The sequence below is a fragment of the Manacus candei genome, unplaced genomic scaffold, assembly GCF_025592945.1.
Source record: "Manacus candei isolate 608988 ecotype Guabito, Panama unplaced genomic scaffold, ASM2559294v1 h1tg000047l, whole genome shotgun sequence".
NCBI classification, from domain to species: Eukaryota; Metazoa; Chordata; class Aves; order Passeriformes; family Pipridae; genus Manacus; species Manacus candei.
Window position 1 is genome coordinate 4368679 of NW_026138095.1, and position 14690 is coordinate 4383368.

The 14690-nt window shown below is 44.6% G+C and overlaps 1 protein-coding gene across 2 annotated transcripts in view; it reads right to left on the bottom strand.

The window, feature by feature from the left end:
• Positions 1–14690, bottom strand: part of RAB11FIP4 (RAB11 family interacting protein 4) — a 114668-nt gene extending 99978 nt beyond the window's left edge. The window contains exon 1 of one of the 2 annotated variants that reach the window (XM_051797932.1): positions 14521–14690. In XM_051797932.1, coding sequence (XP_051653892.1) covers positions 14521–14664 — 144 coding nt within the window. In that variant the 5' untranslated portion in view covers positions 14665–14690. The remainder of the gene's footprint in view (positions 1–14520) is intronic. The other variant, XM_051797933.1, reaches the window with a different exon arrangement.

Here is a 14690-nt window from a genome sequence, read left to right on the forward strand (position 1 = left end):
TTGCATATCTGATTTCGTGGCATGTGTATGTGAGCTTCCTTACTGCTGTCTGTGATTCAGGTGGAGCTCAGAGATCCTTAATAAAACTACAAAGCACCTTAATTTTCCAAATAAAAAGATGATTCCTGTCTTTCACTTGAATTTATTTAAATATTTGAATGTTTTACACCAAACAGGAGGAGTCAATGGCTTGAGTCACACTGGCTAACTCTGGGCTGTTGGCAACTAGAGCCCTCAGCTTAATCCAAAATCCCTGCCAAGGAACAGACAGTGTTTGTTTCCAGACCAAGTAGGTTGTCAGAATATTTTGTGTTATCATTTAGTCTGACAGCATTATCTCAAAGTGTTGACTCAGACCTGCCTTGAAGATACACTTTGGAACATCTTGATCAGCAAACTCATTTCCTCCCCAGCCCGGCTCTGCTATTCAGACTCTCACCTTGCAGGAATGCCGAGCAGTTTAGCCCCAATTCAGCACTTAGCTCCCCTTAGAGATAATAGAATCAAACAATAAATTAACCCCCTTACTGAAAAAAACTGTGGCAGTGAATGGAAATAACAGATTTCTACTCTGCTTGTAGAATTTAAGAATGAAATGTACTTTTGCTGCAGAATTCTACAGCATGGTTAAAGCCTTAAAAAGCTGACAGTTTTTACATGCCTCATGCTTTCAGATTAATTTTCAAAGAATCCTGTTAAAAAGGATGCCCCAAATCATATAGGACTTCCTGAGGGGAAAAAAAATAAGGCTTAAGTTCAACAAATCACTGCTATATGCATTCAACTTGAAACTTTTATTCAATTCCACTCCTGTTCAACAGAAATCACCAGTGCTTTTATCTTCCTACACCCAGACCCTACTGACATCCCTGCCTTAGTGCTTGGCACAGTTGAGGCCCCTCATCCATGGCCTTTATCAATGGCACAAATTCTGCCCCCCGTATCAGACCATCCATCAGTGCCTGGCTGTCCTCACACAGAGGAGGAGCAGTTGTGCAGGCTGGACCAAACTTCCATGCAACAGTGCTGTTGTTGAGATCTCCCCCTGCCTTTCAGAAACCTAACACCTCCTATTTTGTTTTATTTCTGTTTGTTGGAACTGATGGATTTTCAGCAGAAGTAATGGAGCTCATCAATCCCATTGGCATCACGAACTCTGCAAGTGCACACTGGAATATCAGTGAAACTCCTGAAGCTCCTGGTTGCACATGGATCATCAGCTCAGCTTTCTCAACAAATGTGTTTCTCATTTTTCCCTACTTGAGGAAGTGCTGACCATCAGCAGCATTCCCAGGGCTGCTGGGACTACACAGTGTTGCCATGGCAGGTTAGTACAAGCTACACCTAAACCTGACACGTTCCAGATGGGCCCTGTCACCTCCTCCACTTCATCATCAGCTGTGATTCACTCTTGGCACATGCAAGGCAGTGAAAGGCTGTACCCAGAACTCAGCTAAAGTGCTCTACAGACCCTTTCTGATTAAAGATTTTCACAGAACTGCCAAATCCTTTTTTCTTATTCAGCTGCCTCGAACTCAAGATTTTCAAACTAATTCCACAGAGAGCTTTGGCAAGAAATCTCTATTGCAAGCAAAAATATCAAACTTAGAACACTTCATAGTCATGTTGTAAGCTATTCTTAACTTGCAAAACTTTGCACCAGCATCTTTATTTCCCTTCCCTAGTACTCTTGTGAATAGTATTTCAAAAAGTAACAAATTAGGAATTCCTACAGGATGCTGAGTCACCCCACAGGGCCCAGGGAAGTCTGATGCATATCTTGTCTGCTTCCTGCAAGAGCAAGGGCTCTACTGTTCAAATCGATGTCCTGACTCTCACTGAAGCAGTTTTTTTACCACCTCAAAGCTTGTATCCCATCATAAAAACCCAGGGGAGCTGTCTTCTTCAGCATGAACTTAGCTGATACCTGTTTCACTGAATACTTCTTGTTACTGCACAGATTTTGGCACTGGGGAACCACCTTGCAAATGATCGGAATCAAAGATCATCTCTTTTTGCAAGACAGCACAAAAATGTGTGTGGGAGACAGTTTCCCCAGAAACCAAGTGGACTTATTGTTTATTATTTGCCTCCTATAGCAAGAGGTTCTAGAGGACAGTCCACCCCAGGATGTACAAAGGCAGAACAAAACTCCCCTCACCCTTACAAACCCAATAACCCAATTCATACACAGAAAGACCATACCCAAGAGGAGACAAAATCCTGAATTTCTCAGGAGTCCTTTCCAATTCTGGATATGCTGAACAAGAAATTTAAGAGAACTGAGTTTCAGGACGGGTGTTGCTCCCAGATTCTTCTGCAAGCCACTGAGGGATTTCAAATCCCCTTCTCTGACACCCGTTCAACCCCACTTGATGTCTGCAAACAGTGCTAAGAGGACAACAAGCTCTGAGCATGATAAAACCTGTCTTCTAAAGCCACCAGTTAGTGTATTGCATTGTTGCATTCCTGCTAGGAACAGCAAAGAGGGAAAACAAGAGGGATGAGAGCAGCACTGCTGCCTACCACTCCAGGACACTCCTTTGTAACAACACATGCCGACTGAGAGCCAAGGCTGTAGGAAACTAAGTCCTCATTTTAGATCTCCCACCACGTGGTAGACCCTGAATATTCATTACCTATTAAAAGCTTTGAAAGTGTAAATTCATCCCACAATCAAGTGAACTGATTTATTCGCACAGCTGAGTCACACTCATTTACAGTCTGTGACCTAAATCTATTAATCTGGAACAAAAAAAAAAAACCCCACAACAGTTTATTTTATTATTTTGGTAATATTATTTGAACTAAGATGAATATTTTAAAATTCTGTGGGGGGTTGGTTTCTTTCCAGCAGTGCTGACACACAGCCCAGCACTGTTCTGAGCCTGCCTTCCTTGCTGGTCCCAAAGAGTGCTGCAGACATTGCTCATGTTCTCTGGCATGGGCTGACCCATTTAACAGAGGCTTCACAGAATCTTCATGGGAATCACATCAGCCCTTTAACAAGAGTCTCTGAAGTGCCAAGCAGCAGATCTCACGGAAACCTCACCTAAAGAGAACTATAACTCCCTCATTAATAACAGAAAGTACAACAGCCAGTTCTGACAGCAAGGAAAATTGCTCTGTGGAGAGCAATGCAATACTGGGTCTAACACCTCCTGAGTCTTTTCCTAGGGCCAAGGTAAAATTTTACTAAGTCTCTGCTGTACTTGGGGAAATAAAATCACATTTTCAATAATGACTGGAGCATTTCAGAGCCACTGACTTTGAGCAGAACTAGAGAATCATTAAATACAGTGTGGAAGCTTACATTTAAAATGCCATCAAAATTTAATCTTTTGATAGCTTCTCCTTTCCTCCCCATCTGATAGCCCGTGACATTCCCCGAGTTCATTGCTGATATCATAAATAGCCCCGTGAGCTCCTGAAGAAAGATTAAGTTTTTAAAAGGTTGAAGTTCAGTCCTGTGCTGAAATTGCAATCACAATCTAATTACAGTGTGCTCTCAGCACATACTATGGGTCTTAAAATCAATTCCCATTCCAGGCTGGCAGTTTACTCCTAGAAATCAGTTATTGCATGTGGGTGTTAAGATACTCAGAGATACCCAACACTGATACTGTTCCACACACTGGAGCACTTCACCACTATTTCCTTTGTGTTCCTTCAATGCTGTCCATCTGTTTACAACCCATTTGAAGAGAACATCCTTCCTCCTCCTCCCCATTGGGATCCTTCTGTCCAACTCATTTAGAAAGAACACAGGTTGGTGCTGCTGATGACACACAGTCAGTGTCATTGGCAGCAGCTCACCTAAATTAAGCTGGCATAATGACTAACAGGCTGGTTGTAAAATGGGTAAGGTTCTATCAGCAGCAAGAGGGGGAGAGAAAACACAGGGGGACAAAAAAGAGAAGTTAAAGTTGAAATAGTTTTTGGTTAATCAGAGAAATACCAGCTGTGACTGGCACACCTGTTATTCCGTGAATAAAGACAGTGTGAGCTGTAAAGTGGTTATACAGTGTGAAAAGGGAAAGGAAGGTACCAGTGTACCAGCTCCAGGAGGTCCCATCACACAGGCACCTTCAAAGGACTCCAAGAACACCCTTCTCTATTCAAAATCCCCCAAACAAAAGGCCAGTTCTGCATCTTTGCTCTGCAGAGGCTGCTCAGCCTGGTGTCCTCGTGGGCTCAGGAGCCATCTGTGGAAGCCAACAACAGTAAATACCAGTGTCCCCTCAGCCCCCCTGTGCTATCCAGAAGTCTGGAAAGATGAACCTGACCTCATCACAGAACAAAGTAAAAAGGGGTGGGGTGTGTGGCTGTGGGTGTGTTAAATCAGACCTAATGTTTCACAACTGTTATCCATGGCAACACTTCCTCCTGTAAAAAAGGTACTTGAAATGTGCCTTTTCACACTTCTTCCCCAAAATAGAGACAGCAGTTATTTCTTGCTATGAGAGGAGTCTACCCTCCTACTCTCTTCACCCTGTACCATAAATCCAGGGAATCAGCTCTGCAGAATAGTGCAACATCTACAAAATGCAAGCAATGTCAGGCACTGAATTAGGAGAAGTGCCACTGAACAGAACATATTGCTAAAGAGCCTCTGAGGCAGCCAACTGCAATAAACCCAAAGGTAATTTATAGCCACATTATTCCACCAATTCAAGCAAGCAAGCTTTTCACCTGAAATGTTGTGTAAGTCATTCGTGTTTATAACCACTTAGCCCAACTCCTCCAAAGCTCCATTCCCTTCCCAACAGGTGCTAATCTGCTGTAACATAACTAGAGCTGACTGACCACCACCATTTAAACAGGAGCCACCCAGCAAAACACACCAGCAGTGGTGAGTCCAAAACTGAAGCTGCCCCTGAAGAAGGAAGGAATAAACTGGGAGAACAACATAGTGAGGCCAGAACATCGTGCACTACTTCAAATAGTCTCCAGCAAAAAACAGCACCCAGGCAGAGCTGTGGAATGACAGTAGGAATTACAGTCTGTTCAGGATGAGACCCTTGAGGCATCATCAATCCTCACACATTAAATATCCCTGCACTGTTCCCTCCTCCTCCTCCTACCATCTTGTGGCCCCAGGCAGCAGAATGAGAGCAGCAATTTGGCCCTGAATGAGTAGAATATTCAGTGCTCACCCCAAAGAAATGGCTGATGCAGAGGAACACCAGCCTCCACCAGCCTCCACCACCTCAGGGAGCAGCAGGGTTCATTCACACTGAGCCAAGACGATGCTTCCATGAACCAGGGCTGTCAGGTTTCTAAAAATGTTATTTAGAATGCCACGGGGGGAAAGAAAATATTTGCTGGGAAAAGAAATGCAGTTCACAACAGTCAGACCAGGTTTACAAGAAAAAATACAGTAAGAGAAATCACACGGGGCTATGCACACAGAAGAAGCAATCTGTGCCATGGACCTCTGGCAAAATGCAAGCAGCTTGTGAATATTTTACCTTTTCCTGAGGTTACCTGGGTGACTATCTAAATCAAGAAACAAATGACCTGCATCTGCCAGCACTGGCACCAGGACAGTAACTTGACCTGTGCCAAATTCACTGCACATAGCAAATTATCTTTTCACCCACTGGAAAGACCTCATGAGCTTGGTTAGAGCCAAAGCTTCCAATCTGGCTGACAGACACCCAGAAATCCTCTAGAGCACCAGCAGAGTCATCAGGCAAGGTCACTACTAGGACACTGGTGGGGTGGCAGGTCCTTACCAATAACCCCAAAGTCGCACCGGCGCTTAGAGACAGACTGACCTTCAAATTCAGACCTTCCCAAGTGACAGTTGTCAACAGCAGACTGTTCAGACCAATTTCATTCTCTAAACAAGACACCTTGGACTGTCTGACTGGAAGCAAAATATCACTGCACTTTCCAGTGAACGCATCAGACCGTGCAGGGGAGTTTGCATTTGGCAAAGGGCACAGAATTCCCAGGTGAGAAGAAAAGATGCAGCTTTTTCCTCAGTGGAAACTTCCATGGCTTGTAATTGCCCAGCAAGAAAAGCAGGACTGACATTATCAAAGCTCCTTTGAAGATGTGTCCCAAAGCACTCCCCTCAATTCTTTATTTTCAAGCAAGACCAAAGAGAACTGAGGAATGGAACACACAATTCACTCTTCAGGCTGGAGGCTGAAATTTCCAAGTTTCACCAACGTGTGGCTGCAGTAAATGAAGTCAGGCTTCATTTGCTCAAGACCAGGGCCTGGTAAGGTAACTGTGGTCACAAGCTGTGAAAACCAATAGCCAAAAATACAAATCTTCATGAGCCAAAATCCTACCTTCTCTTGTACCACTCTTTAAAGCTGTTCCTGCTTCCTGCAAAAACTTGATTTTTCAGCTTTCTCGCCAAGTAGAGAAAATCAAAATCATGTTTTCTTTTTCACGTTTCTCAGAAGGAAACAGGAAAAATGCTCTGTGTTGAGCAAAATCTTATGTTTTGGAGCATCTTCACTTGTTGTTTGCCAAATATTTCAATTTAAGTTTTGTCAATAAAAAGCTAGCTTCAAATGAAATCAGTCAAGATATCATACTTATAAAAAAACCCCAAAAGGTGAGGTTAATTACACTCCTACCTCTTTTAGGCAAAAATAACGTGCCAAACTCACGTAATAATTGTTATGGAGGCTGCATAAAGCCTGAAATAGTGCTGTAAAAACTACACTCCCATGAAATATGTTTCTGTGGCATGAGATGGTTTTGCTGCCCTCCCAACACAGCTGCCCTCATGACCCTCACAGCTCTACCAGGGGGGCCCAGCAGCCAATGTGGGGCCATCCCAGCCTGACAAGGTTCATGGCCACATCACTGAACACAGCAACTGCCAGCAAGTCAACCAGGGCCCTCAAGAGCAAAATGGTCTTAAAACCTGAATTAAAGCAGCCACAATACTGAGACAAGGTGACTACAGGTCCCACTCTCCCCCAGGCTGGATGCAAAGGGGGTGTGTCCCACTGGCCACAAGCTGCTGCTTGAGCTGCTGCATGATGAACATCAAAACTAAATAAAGAACCAAAACCAGAGCTGCAAATCCTATTTGCAGACCTTATTCTCTTACAACACACAAGGGTCACATCATTGAATGCGACAGCACCAGGATTCCTGGGGTCAGAATGCCAAATCTGCTCCATGGATGCTGCTTGTAATCCCAGTGAGAAAGAACAGCAGAACCCCTCTCTTTACTACATTCCTTTCCCTTTCATTAGCACCCCTATCCCTATGAGTTCCATGGCTGCCTTTAAACCCCTCCTGAGCAGACTATTGTATTTTGACACAATACCACACCAGTCCAGCACACAAGAGAATCCTGCAACAAAATTCTCCTAATGAGAATCCTACAGCTTTCTCCTGTTCCCAGTAGTTAACAACACTGAGAAAGTGCTATTACCAGAGGATTTTGTCCTATTTTAGGGTGACAGAACATGCTACTGCACAGGTCAAAAGGGTAAGGGCCAACAATGACAAATGTTCTCCCTGTTGACATCCCTGTGGCATTTCACTTTCTGAATTGCTATTACCTACTGTACCCTAACATACACATCACACATGTTAGGTTTAAAACTGATCCTATAGTCACTTGCTACAAAAACAGTGAAATCACCAATATTTTAGGACAGTTTCTCAAATCTATTTATACCTTGCAAGCATATGGACAAAGCTGTTTGCATCTGCACATTTGTTTGGGTTTTTTATCATAGCAACAGAAGTGTCACTGGAAAATAATATCCCGTGTTCCAAAAGCCATCTGGATCCCACTGGGGAGGGTCAGTTCACCTGGAGGTGATGGAACACCACCAGAAAGTCCCCAAAAGTGGAAAAAACCCCGCAGTTTGACGATGCAGGTGTATGTGGGATGTTAGAACACTTGAGAAAACCCACCTGTGAGCATCGAAATGTAGGCAATTTTAAAACTGACACCACTCTGGAGGAAGAAATTGGTTTGGCTGACACCTCTCATTCCCCCAGGCCAACAGCCCTTCCACTCCAGAACAGACCATTCCAGTGCCTTTCCTTCTAATTTCAGGAATGCTAACAGACAGAAGTCTCTACTGTTTCTAAGCTTTTCACTTGACCCCCTAAAGCCATAACACTACACCAAACTAAACTGTCAGAGCAGCTTTAAAATCTGAGGAGTACACTGCAATTTTTCCAGATCCCCAGGCACTGGGCTTGCACTATTTTGACCCCGCAGGTCACTCCTGTCACTCACTCTGGGGCTGAACATCCCACAGGACTGAGCTGGATGCCAGGCTTAGGAAGGAGCCCTGCTATTTTGGGTTTTAACTGCACACAAAATGTGAAAACAGCGTTCACAGCCCTACAGAAACACTCGCATTCTCTCCAAGAGAGGCCCTTCAGTTATATCTCCAGTAAAAAGGAACTGAGAGGTATTACACAGTGCTTTGTTTACACTCACTGCTGTTGTAAAACCATATGTTAGACTACTAGTGACTGGGTCTGACGCTCTCTTTTATCATTCATGTGCTTAATCACACCCTGCTCTGAGTTAACTGCACAGGATGGGGGTTTACTCAGCAGCCTATGTGAGTATCTAGGTCTGAGATCACATGTGTCCCCAAATATTGCATATTTTAAGAACTGTTAGAACTCCTAAGCAGACAGTTGATGCAAAAATCAGATCAGGGATTTTAAAATGTTTGTGAATATCAGCATTAAAATCAGATAGAATTAATAGGCAACTATGTTGTCCACTACACAGAGAATAAAAAACATTAAACATTAGAAGGCAATTGATTTTTCCCACTTTGTTGCTGGAAAAGCACTGCTGCTGAGTATGAGTCAATTGTGCTAAATTGTAGGTAACAATGCAATTTAGAATCCAAGAAAAATCTGTATTGGGGATCACACCCTCAAATACTAGATGGCAGGGGCTTGTTCTCCCTCCAAGACTTACCCTCCCTTGCAGCAATTTTGTTTAAGTCACTTTTCAAAGCTTAATCATGTTAGAGGAATAAAATCAATACGTGAGAGAAATTTGAAATCCTCCCTAGGATTTGCAAGAGCAAATTTCTGCACAACATGCAGGCGTGTCACAGACAAAGAACACCAATTTTACAACTTAACAGCATGGACTGAATCAGGCATGGAGGGAGAAAAATTTGCATAGAAAATAGTTGGTCTTGCTTGGTAGCTGAATGTTTTTACTTCACCAGCTACATATGTCACCTTCAATACTGTACTGTCTTCTATGCTTCATCTATGTGCTTTTTTAACTTTTGCATTTAGTGATAAGAAAACACAATATCACTGTACCTGCAGTAAATGCAAACACTGAAATAGCCATAAAAACCAGTCATTTAAATACCAAGAATTGCTATCCAAGTTGATGGCCTTTCCTTCAGGGATTAAGAATTTACTGTTTCAGATCACTGACTTGTATTGCAAAACACAGCAACAATCAAAACAATCAATTCTTAACTGTGTATTGTAACCCCCCCAGAGCTCTTACCTTTGAAATGCAAACGTTACATAAGGAATTAAACTCATGAGTGCACAGCAAACCTCCAGCTCCCCTCCTCACCACAGTGCCTTGGAAAACGTTTGATTAACGGTGAGTACTAAGCTCCCTTTATGTCAGCTGTTTGGAAATACATGCTTACTCTCAGGATATTCCAAAAGGCTATTTTAAACACTGAATTAGGAAGGCTACAGTGGCTCTGCCTCGACTAATCCATAAAATAAGTACCCCACTGTGCCATTTCAGAACTGTATTTTTTCCCAGCCACCGTAAATTATATGAAATATCTGGGTCATTAGCAAATGCAGTTTTAAGGACTCTGAATGTGTGGCAGCCTTGCTGCTACCTAGAAAACACTGTCACTTGGGAGTGCTCTTTTTATCCTTGTTACATCCAGGCAAATATTTTATTTTCTCTTTAATTATTTCCAGGAAAAGCAGAGAAGGAAGTCGTAACCCTTTTCTCCCTCCATTATGAATGGCAGTATCACCTGGTAACACCCTGATACTTTCCTTTCAACGTCTCAGTGCCAAAGTTTCTTTTTCTCATGGCTGCAGGTAAGTCCAGAGCATAGTGCACATTATCAAGGTGTGAGCTCTGTCATCATGCACACTGATGTAAATTTGCAGTGATTTAATTTCTGGGTGCAACTGAACTGCAACAACACAGCCAGGAGCCTGAACTTCACCCTGACCCCTCAGGAAGACTCTGGGTTGTCAGGTGGTGAAACTACAGCCCTGCTCCTCACAGGAGAAGCTGCTTCTGGAGTGGTTACAACAGAAGGGCTGAGCTGAGAGCACGACAACATCAGCTCCTGGGACACATCTGAGAGCAAGTCAAAATGGAGCATCTACTGCCTGGGCAGTGCTTGAGGTTGATGCCTTTAACTTCAGCCCAGAATGGGGATAAATGGAGGCGAGTAAAATTAGCAACAAACTATTGTAATAGTTTCTTTTGGCCAGAAACTTTCATTTGTTCATGTGAAATATGTGAACTTGTTTTCAGCTACTTCTGTTCTACACCAGCAAAAAACCACTGACTTCAAATGAATCACTGGCCACTCACAGGAATAATTGATACTGGCCCATATATTTTACCATTTCCCTTTCAGGTGTGACACTGCTTCAGGTTGATGAGCAGCAGTTGATCTTACCATGCCAGATCACTGTGTAAGCACCTGCATGGTCTGCACACCTCCAAAAGGTGATTACCTGTCTCAGAAAGAAGTTGTAAACGTGCTCAGCCTATTTTCACTTGTTGCTGAAAACTCAACGTGGAGTTGAAGTAGAATCTGGCATAATAAAACATCAACTGGCACTATCCTGAAACACACATTCACACAATCCCCTGCCAGAACTGGGGCTTGCTGAACATGTCACTCACAGTGCTCCCAGACACTTGGCTGGTAGTGAAGCTCCCTCCCCAGTGAAAGGGAACCAGATGGCGAGCGACTCCTGGCATTTCTCAGCGTAATGTGAAGTGTTTCTGTAGCTGGTGAGCACATGCCATCCCGTCAAGTCGCTTTGGAAACAGCCCTTCATGTCTTTCTTCAGATTTCCACACAAACAGCAAACACCCCATTCAAGAGGAAAGGCCAGGCCCAACCCTGCCAGCTTTCAGCACTGAACCACAAGTCTCAGCTCAGAGTTTCTGTTGTCCTGGAGATAAAGAAGCACCTCTGAAGGATTTATTTCGTCCTCTGGTCCTGTTAGAGCCTCTGAGTGTTCAATTGCTCACCAGTGTCCACGGAGAAAGATTAATTTAAACAACTCAGTTAAATGCCCACAGCCAGATGGGATGAACAGAGGCCAGAAAACCAAACTGCCTGAAAGCACAAGTTCCACAACCATTTGTAAGGGCAAGCAGTACTTGACAGCTAATCTGCTCTAAATTCAGGAATTTAGAGACATGACTCTGCTCCTGGCTGTGTCAAATTTACATGGCCAAATCATTTCTTCCTTTAGTTAAACCACATGTTTTCTAGGGCAAAGCAAAAGCTTGAAAGCAAACTTGCTAAAAGTGTTTCCACAGCCAAAATACCTCACCTAAACAGCCACTCTGAGGCCACTGGCATTGCTGCAAGTGGGCATCAAACTGCATGGCAAGAAGAGGATTTTGGTGTGCATGTGCAAGGCAGAATGGAATGAGGTACAGTAGTGATGGTACACCTTAGGAAAAGAAAAGCATCAAGCTATGAGAAACAGAGGCCTCAAAAGCCTGCTAAAAATAAAACAGTAAAAAAGTTAACCAGAAAGGTTAGAGTTTATTATTTTCACTGTGCAGGTAAGGATTGCTTTGCTTCAACAGAAAGCTGCTGCCTTGCTGCAACATCTTGCCTTGGGGCAGTTTTCAGAGAGTTGTTATCTTTCAGGAATGGTAACATTCGGCTTGTTTACTGCATGCCACACAAAAACAAGCAAACAAGAAAGAAAAAGGAAGGAGAAAGAAACAGAAACAGCCAGAAAAGGCTAAATGCCCTACACAGTCCAAGCCACAAGCCCTACTGAAGTCAATATTAAGAATTTATAGACTCCAAACTTTGGATGGCAGTGGCTTGGAGAAGTAGAGAGGAGCTGGAAAGCTGCTTGTGCCCAGCTGGCACAACTGAAGGGACAAATACTCTCTCAGTTCATAAACATAACCCAGGGCTACTGTTGGTAAGAGTCATAATTACTCAGTCCACAGTGCTACCAAATAGGATCCTTCCTGTCACCACATGAACTATGTCAACAGAAGGAGCAAATAACTGACACATGAGGGCAAACCCATCTTTCACTGACGAGAATGGAAAGATCCCTTTTGAATGTAAAGGGAGTTGAAGTGGATCAAGCCCAAGAATTGTACCATATACAAAAATATAATTAATTTCCATTGACAGTAAATATGTTCTAATGTGTTAAAGGGAACTGCTCCCTAACAGCGTCTCCTCAGTTTAATTTCATGAGATGTATTCCCACACAGAACTTATTAGGCTCCTGCAGATGCAAGGTTGAAAGAGTAGATTCTTGCCATCTCCAAACATCAACTGTGATTCATCACACAGAAAGCCCATTTTTAATAAGCCCTAAAACCAGACTAGGTCATCTGCAGTGGCTGTTCTACAGTAAATCTGCACTTGCAAAATTGATTCTGTATTTCTCTAGCAAACTTCTTTTGGTGATTTACAAATCCCATTTACTCAACTGACACGTGCTCCCACCCCTGACTACACCAGACACAGGGAAGTAAACCAGAACAACCCTGACAGATAAATAGATAAGATGTAGAGATAAGACTTTTCTGTCCCAGATTTGCAAATATCTTATCAAACACTGCCAGTTACAACTGACCAAAATACAAGGGATGCATTTCTCATCCCTGGCAATCTCTCCTGTGCCTGCCCAGCAAGTCAGCCTGTCCTGAAACCCACACACAACCACTGACAACTGGTACTTCTCTAGTGCTGTCTGTACTGACATTTCCAGTTTCCTCTTTCTCTCCGTTTAAACATTTTCCAGCTAATATACTCCAAATCACTCAAAGCTTACGAGAACACCACCTGAATCCTTCTTGCATCTCACAGAACCCGCTCCCCTGTCACAACCTTAAAGATTTCTAAGACCAAAAAGGATTGTTATGATCATCAGTGTCATCCTGCTGCAAAACAGCCAGTGGAATTTCATCAGTCTCAGTGATGCATGAGAAAGCCACTGGTCTGCCTCCAGATAAACACAGCAGTGCAGAAAGCAATTTGGATGCAGTGTATCTGGCAGTAGTAAGGATTTAAAAATATTTCTATTAGTTTATATAAAATTATACAACTTACCAAGAGACAAATAAAACCAGAAATCAAAGAACTCGTTACTGTTGCTCATTTCTCCTTATTTTGCTGGTTAAAACAAGAAACTCCATCTTCTCATTAAGAAAATGTTTAACAGACCTGTGACTATCTGTAAGCAATAAGCCTTCTGTCTCCTGGTTTCCTGATTTAATTCACAAGCTGTGTTTCATTAAGAGTGGTAAGCCAGAAATAAGTAATTTGCTCTAACAATTACTATGAATTCACTCTGGTTTTGCTGCCTCTTTGGCATCCCTTTATAAACCACTGTTTCATGGGCTCCTCACACTAATTTGTTTTACTGCAGTTTAAAAGGTTGTTTGATACTGGTTTTCTGAACCCTATCCCAGTCCCAACTCCACTCCTCCTTCCTGGCACCCAAAATTGCTGGGGTGTATTGAAGAGTTAAGTGCAGTATCCCGGGAGTTCTCCACGGGAAAGCATTTCTTGCTGTTTAATTTCGCTGGAGCTGCAGCCCTGGATGGAACCACTGACGGAACCGTTTCAAACCAAGCGCACGTCGCTGCCCTCATTGACTCTGGCCCGAATCCCACTCCCATTTTACACTGATGTCACGATGTACAGTGGTCCCACTGACGCAACCGCTCCGAGAGCAGTGGCGCGACTCCAGATTTACGCTGTGTCACTGGAGGGAGGGCTGGATGGAGCCCTCGCTTCCAATCCATCACCTGCAGCTTTTGGGGTGCCCGGACAGTGCTTCCCTGCCTGTCCAGACCTGGCTCTGCTCCCAGTACCCCAACGGAGCCGGGCACCCCGGTGCGGGCTCAGCTCAGCCAGGACGGATTAAAAACACAATAAACGCCCCCGTGAAAGGCACCGCGACCTCCCAGCACCGGGACAGGTCCCTCCACCCCAGGGGACCGCGACCGAGTCAGCCCGGGGGTCTGGGCCGCCCCGAGGGACCGGGAATGCTCCGGGACCCCCTGAGGGATGGAGGGAGCCGCGATGTCTCTAGGGAGGGCTCCGCGGGAAAGGCGGAGGGCGGCCGGGGAGAAAGGGGGTCCAGGCTGCCCTGGGGAGGGCTGTGGGACCCCCGAGGGACGGGTCCCCGAAAGGAGCGGGTCTGGGCTGCCCTGGGAGGGGCGGTGCGGGCAGGTGGGTGACGGGGCGGTCCGGGCGGGGTCCGGCCGCGCACAGCAGGGGAAAGTTGAGGGGGGTTCGGGGGGGTCGCCCCGCTCACCTCATCCCCTTGGCCGAACTGCAGCCCCAGGGCGACGAAGTGCTCCACGCGGATGAACCCGTCCGCATCCTCGTCGCACACGTCGAAAACCTCCTTGAGCTTCCGCAGGAACCGCAGCAGGCTGGCCGGCTCCATCGCGGGCATCAGCGGGAGGCGGGCGGCGCGGCCGC